At 38.8% G+C, this 7232-nt stretch overlaps 1 protein-coding gene across 3 annotated transcripts in view; it reads right to left on the bottom strand.

Annotated features, from left to right (window-relative positions):
• Positions 1-1009: 1009 nt before the first annotated feature.
• NRG4 (neuregulin 4) overlaps positions 1010-7232 on the bottom strand; it is a 56236-nt gene continuing 50013 nt past the window's right edge. For all 3 annotated transcript variants that reach the window (XM_075006682.1, XM_075006681.1, XM_075006683.1), the window contains exon 7: positions 1010-7190. In XM_075006682.1, coding sequence (XP_074862783.1) covers positions 7174-7190 — 17 coding nt within the window. In that variant the 3' untranslated portion in view covers positions 1010-7173. The remainder of the gene's footprint in view (positions 7191-7232) is intronic.

Below are 7232 nucleotides of genomic sequence, written 5' to 3'. Positions count from 1 at the left end.
GCACCTTTCCAGTCCATCCCATATTGCTGTTGAGGACACAACCCTTGTAATCCACCAACTCCTGCGGTTTATGTACTATGTGCAAACTGGTCTGAATGTACATTCCAGCTATTGCCCTGCCACAGATAGTGGACCATGTCATGGGAAAGCCATCCACTATGTCCTGCACATTTCCCAAAGTCACTGTTTTTCATAGGAGAGGGGTATTGAGTGCCTACTGGATTGCAGCACCCCTTACTGTAGATTTACCCATGCCAAATTGATTGTTCACTGAGTGGTAGCTGTCTGGCATGGTAATGTCCACAGAGCTATTGCCACTCACTTCTGAACTGTCAGCCCCACTCTCATTTTGGTATTGCAACAGGTCAGAGTGAGAAAAAAGCAATTTGCAAAGTTCCATGAAATTGGTCTTTCAAATGCAGAAGTTCAGAAATTTTGCAGCCACACCATGTCTTCAGAACAATGTGGTCCCAGCACTCTGAGCTTGTTTCACGGCATCAAAACTGGCACTCCACTGGGTACAAAGCATTGAGTGCAGCCAGCATCTCCTCATTCTTCCTCCTCTTCTCATTGGTGCAAGGGGTCAGCAGGAACTGTGGGATCAGTACCCACAGTGCATTGCTGACAGTGTTGAAGCTGCCTATTGGGCCTGCATGTACCATTATGGATTTGCATCTTCCTCTTTACAAAAATCAGGTGCTAAAAATTGCCCTTAACAAATTCAACCTAGTTTTCTAATGCAGATGTAACCTTACAAACTGCTTCCAAAACTGGCCAAATTAACAGCAGTGGTGGATCCTGTGATGGAGAAAAGAATGATCTGTATAACATGTCTTTGTACAGAAGAATGCATTCAAAACTTCTCATTACTGGATACCCAGCCATATTTTTAGGCCTCATGCACTATTATGAAAATTACCAAACATGGCTGGGAAAAACATTGGTCCCACATACAGAAAGAACATAACCTACACTAAGTATTTATTAACAGTTTATTTTGTGCTTGACAGATACAGACACACACATCATCTTACACAGATTATGATAATAAACAAAATGGAAGCAAACCAGTTATATGTACTTTTGATATATGTGAGAAATGGATAACTTTAGCTATAATAAAGAAAAACAGTTTAATTTTTCCTGTCTCCTTTTGACATCTGAATGATGTTTTTTTCGGTTCAAACTATAAGAAAGACTACTCTGCCTTAAAGGCTTTTATGTCTTCTAGCTTCATTCTTAATGGGAAAAAAAACATTGACAAATGATTTGTGGCAGATGGTCTTGATTTATCCAGTGTTATGGAGGAACGATGTAGAGATGTTCTTATTTTTCCATTGCTACCAGTAAGCATGTTAAGAAATCAGACTATTGTGGCCTAAATAAGCATGTAACTGGACATGGCAGTAAAATTGCAGGGAATAACAGTTTTTATGCCTGGATTTTAGGGTAGGCCCATCAGAAGGTCGGGGGGGCTGGGCAGAGGAGAATACCAACCAATCCACAGTTTCTCCAGCAAATATTTGAAAAGTTTTTTTAGTTTTATTTCAATCTGAAGAAAGTCAAATATGATTGTTTTTTTTTTGTTATGGTAACATATTTAGAACAAACAGTTGTGCCAGACCACATGCATGATCTCTGTTCACGACCACTGAAATGTGTTCATACAACTACACTTACCACTTATGCATCTAATTTATAATTTAATAACTACCGCACCCATGGCAGGAATTATATCGTCCAAGTCCTTACATTTCATAATTATTTTTGCCAATTCTGTGGAGGGCTCTAACTAAAACAGCAATGGGCAGCCTAGGCTTGCAAGTGGGCTGCATGCATGGCCCTCATCTCTAGGGGCCTCAAGCTTGTTGTTATCTCAGTCTCCTGAGATAAGAGTTTTACCAATGGTATTTGTGTACATAGAATTTGCAAGGTATGCCACTTGAACCACAGAAGCACTTTGGATGTAGAGAAAGCACACATCCTTCACAGTCAATGTTATGTGCAATCAGCACACACTTCACATGCCCTTAGTTTATTTGTGTGTCACTACAGTAATACTGGTAGGGGCTGGGAAAAAAAACCTACATGGACAGAAAGCAGTGTAATCCAGCAACTCTGCACATGAGCAACAATAAACAAAATGTCTTGCAAGCCACACACAGAATCCTGATGGGCTGCAGGTTGCCCTCCGCAAATCAAAATCAACTCATAATATGAGTGATTTTTATATAGTAATTAAAAATGCAGATTGCTAAGGGGAAAATCATTTGCAGTATTTGATCCATCCTCTGGTTTCACTTTTGACACAACCAAGTCATTCTGCAAAAGCTCATCTTCTTTCCTTATGAAACAACTTGCTGCCCCCCACATTCTATGGAAGACTGGAATTTCCTTTTACTGCAGTAAGTGTGGAAAATTCTCAGCACTCTCTAATTCTTATTTTCGCTCATCACTACACGGTAAGACATTGCTCAATGAGGAGGGAGAAACAGTAACAGGGAACTTGGAAATGGCAGAGATGCTTAATGACTTCTTTGTTTCAGTCTTCACTGAGAAGTCTGATGAGGGAATGCCCAACATAGTGAATGCTAGTGGGAAAGGAGTAGGGTGAGAAGTTGAAATGAAAAAAGAACAAGTTAAAAATCACTTAGGAAAATTAGATGTCTGCAAGTCACCAGGGCCTGATGAAATGCATCCTAGAATACTCAAAGAGCTGACAGAGGAGGTATCTGAGCCTTTAGCTATCTTCTTCGTAAAATCATGGGAGACAGGAGAGATTCTAGAAGACTGGAAAAGGGCAAATATAGTGCCCATCTATAAAAAGGGGAATAAGAATAACCCAGGAAGCTGTAAGCCAGCTTAACTTCAGTGCCAGAAAAGATAATGGAGCAGGTAATTAAAGAAATAATCTGCAAGCACTTGGAAGGTGGTAAGGTGATAGGGAACAGCCACCACGGATTTGTAAAGAACTAATCATGTCAAACTAATCTGATAGCTTTCTTTGATAGGATAACGAGCCTTGTGGATAGCGGAGAAGCAGTAGATGTGGTATACCAAGGCTTTAGTGAAGCATTTGATATGGTCTTACATGATATTCTTATAAAAAAACTAGGTAAATACAATTTAGATGAGGCTACTATAAGGTGGGTGCATAACTGGCTGGATAACCGTACCCAGAGAGTAGTTCTTAATGGTTCTCAGTCCTGTTGGAAAAGTATACCAAGTGGGGTTCCGCAGGGGTCTGTTTTAGGACCGGTTCTGTTCAATATCTTCATCAATTATTTAGATATTGGCATAGAAAGTACGCTTATTAAGTTTGCAGAGGATACAAAGCTGGGAGGGGTTGCAACTGCTTTGGAGGATAGGATCATAATTTAAAATGATCTGGCTAAATTGGAAAAATGGTCTGAGGTAAACAGGGTGAAGTTTAATAAAGACAAAAGCAAAGTGCTCCGCTTGGGAAGGAACAATCAGTTTCACACATACAGAATGGGGAGAGACTGTCTAGGAATGACTACAGCAGAAAGGGATCTAGGGGTTATAGTGGACCACAAGCTAAATATGAGTCAACAGTGTGATACTCTTGCAAAAAAAAGCAACCATGATTCTGGGATGCATTAACAGGTGTGTTGTGAACAAGACATGAGAAGTCATTCTTCCGCTCTACTCTGCGCTGGTTAGGCCTCAGCTGGAGTATGGTGTCCAGTTCTGGGCACTGCAGTTCAGGAAAGATGTGGAGCAATTAGAGAGGGTCCAGAAAAGAGCGACAAGAATGATTAAAGGTCTAGAGAATGTGACCGATGAAGAAAGGCTGAAACAATTGGGCTTGTTTAGTTTGGAAAAGAGAAGATTGAGGGGCAATATGATAGCGGTTTTCAGGTATCTAAAAGGGTGTCATAAGGAGGAGGGAGAAAACTTGTTCTTTTTGGCCTCTGAGGATAGAACAAGATGTAATGGACTTAAACTGCCACAAGGGAGGTTTAGGTTGAACATTAGGAGGTTTAGGTTGGACATAAGTTCCTAACTGTCAGGGTGGTCAAACAGTGGAATAATTGCCAAGGGAGGTTGTGGAATCTCCATCGCTGGAGATATTTAAGTACAGGTTGGACAGATGTCTATCAGGGATGGTTCAGACAGTACTTGGTCCTGCCATTGGGGCAAGGGCTGGACTCGATGGCCTTTCGAGGTCCCTTCCAGTCCCAGAATTCTATGATCCTACCAAGCGTACTTCCTTGATATTCTCTTGATGTTTGGAAATAAAAATCAAAGTAATTAGTAGACTAGGAAACTCCTCTTGTTCTCTTTCCACTAGTTTCTCTGTCTCCAGTATACATTGCCTTTTTTCAAATGTGTCTCCCAACACAAACCTATTACATTGGGCACTGCCAGGTCACCTGATTTTAGTGCTAGAATTTTCCTGTTAAATTTAGCCACTCTTAATGTTGTTTTCCCAAATGAACAGAAGGATTTTCTAACATCTCATGGGAAGCCTTTACTAGGAGATTCTAGAAGAGGAAGATGCAACATTATTTTTATGGAATTAATGTTCCCAAACCACACTATAATCATCTCTTACTTTTGGATCGGTTTTTAATTTTTTCAGCATGGATAGGTGACTGGCTTCATACAGCATTATTAAATGGAAAATACCATTGACCACTGCATCCTTTTATGTGATGTTTGGCAATTTTAAATTTAAAAAACTCTGTAGCCACATCTGGCAATGCTCTTTAAGGCTGACTGATGAGACATGCAATTTTATGTACATAAGTTTAGAACCTACAACCTCCCTAAATGCCATTCCTTTGAGGGATTCTGCAAGCATGAACAGGACTTCATCAACAAAGAACACTATTTTATGGATTGAAATCTTTGCATTTAAATTCTGTATTTGTTGATTTTTTTTAATTTTCTGTGTAAATGATTTCTTGGTTAATACAAACAAGGTGGGGAAGAGTGGACAACTTTGCCATATGCCTCTATGAAATGAGAAAGGCTTTGCATATCTTTTGATTTTTACTTTAGTTCTTATAGATTGGTGTAAGATTTCAGTCAATTTTTTCCTTTTACTTTCTAGACACAGACACTTCCATTTATCTTGTTCGTGGAATTTTTCCACATCTAGTGAAAGTAACATACCTGGTCTTTTTATCTGTAATGGATTTGACTGAATCACAACTGGTAACCTATCAATGTTATCTAATAACTGTCTTTCCTGATTAAATCCCCTAGTTATTTTAAGCGTAAGTAATTCTGTCCATACCTTTGCAAAACTCTTAAATTCTGTATTTGACAATTCAGTTTTACTTCTTCTGGCCTTTAACACTACAGCAGTATTGACTTCTTTCTTAATATCTGCTAATGTATTGAAGTCCTGAAAATTACTTCGAAGATTTTTGGGGGAAAGGTAAGTCAAAGATTTGTACAGTTTAAGTGGAGACCTTTCTGTTCCTAGTGCTTTATTTTGAACGACTGATTTGACTTGCTCAAATTCTTTCTGCAGATGTTCAGATATAACTGAGAGCCCAGCTTGTTCACTGTAAGAACTTGTATGATGGTGCATCTCACTGTTGTGTTCTCCAATACTAATTGTAGTAGTTTTTCCTTTTTCCTGTCTTAGCCTGCTTGCTGAACTGTAACAGCCCATATTTCCCATCTGTTTGTACTTCTGTTCAAATTTGTGTACATCACATTCTCTTTTTTCTGGCAATAGAACAGAGAGTTGTCCCCCAAGACAGGTATGTTTAATCAGCTTTCTCCTTGCACCTTTCATTTTATTCAACTTCTCTAGTATTTTTATTTCAGAAAGAAGAACCTTGTCTTCCATATTTTTCTCCCTGTTAATTCTACAGAATATCGCCATTAATTGCCTCCTCAGTACAGGCCTGCAAATATTCCATAGTACATTGGTATGTAAGTTTCCATTTTTGTCATAAATGAAAGAAATTTCAGTTTTGCTAATTTCAGTATTCAATACTGCAGGCTTATTAAATATGAAATTATTCAGTTCCCAGTTGCTGTGATTTTTACTACCACGCAAGTGTCTAAGTGTTGTCTTGACAGGAATAGGGACTGACCATGTAAGTTGATCTCTCTTTACTTTAGTTAGAAAATCCTTTAAGCAAGCAGACCAGGATATATATTCTACTACTTGCATGAACAGCAAATGGGGATATGAATACAACAAATAATCCTTCACTAATGGCTTCACATTCTTCCATGGATTTAGTAGACTCAGATGGAACTTTTGTTTCAAATATGAACATGGGAAATTGGGTTCCTCCTTTCTTCTGTCTGATCTATCAGCTGTAGGATTTGAGGTAAGATTTAAATTTCTCTCTGTAATGAGACTTTCAATAGAAAACATTTGGACAGGAAGTATAGCACTGAGAAAGGCTCTTTGTCCAATGTTAGGGGCATATACCAAGCACAGGGTAATAACTCTGCCCAGCACATTTCCTTTAACTATTATGAATTTCCTCATCTTCACATTGTTTTATTTCAAGTCTAAGTCCTTGAGCTAGGAGATAGGCCAGAAAGATATTTTAATGGTTCCACACACTCTTTAATCACTGTTTACAACAAAAGTTAGTTCTTACATCAGCTGGAGAGAAAGGCCTTTTTATTCACTTCTGGTGAGGTATGTCTGAAGTCAGCTCAATTCTGTACCTATATCCCAGATGTGTTTTGAAACCACTGGATCATGACAGACCCTTGACCTGTTTGTGCGCTTTCCAGCTTTCCAGTGAGAAGGGGACAATCTGATGTAAATCTCTACGATTATAACGTACTCCTTACATGAGGAGACACCTCAAAGATTCGCATTCTCCCTATCTTTTCACTGGAAAAAGGAAGAGCTCCCAGACAGAACTACTTGGTTGCAGAGTCTGCAATATATTTGTCAGGGGAAAGTGCATAGATGATTTTTAAATGGTTCTAACAGTTTCTCTACAATGCGACTTCCTTTCTTTGAAAATAATCAGGCACTCAGATAAATGTAACTGTTTTTCCTTATTATGGTCTATGTGCCATCTTCTTCCAGCACATTAGTAGATTTATTTGTTTCTAATTTCTTCTTTGCTCATCCTGGTTGCTAGACTCTCCCCAACGCCTATTATGCACTTATGGTTGCTCTGCATGTTCCTCTCCCATGGTTCCTGTTTTATTTCTTTACTCTGAAGTTATCTCTAAAAAGTTAAGAAAGATGTTCTGTTAGCAACAATTACCCA

Source organism: Carettochelys insculpta, chromosome 12 (assembly GCF_033958435.1).
Source record: "Carettochelys insculpta isolate YL-2023 chromosome 12, ASM3395843v1, whole genome shotgun sequence".
Classification (NCBI taxonomy): Eukaryota; Metazoa; Chordata; order Testudines; family Carettochelyidae; genus Carettochelys; species Carettochelys insculpta.
The sequence above is the reverse complement of the archived record's forward strand: the minus strand, read 5'-3'. Positions and strand labels throughout refer to the sequence as shown.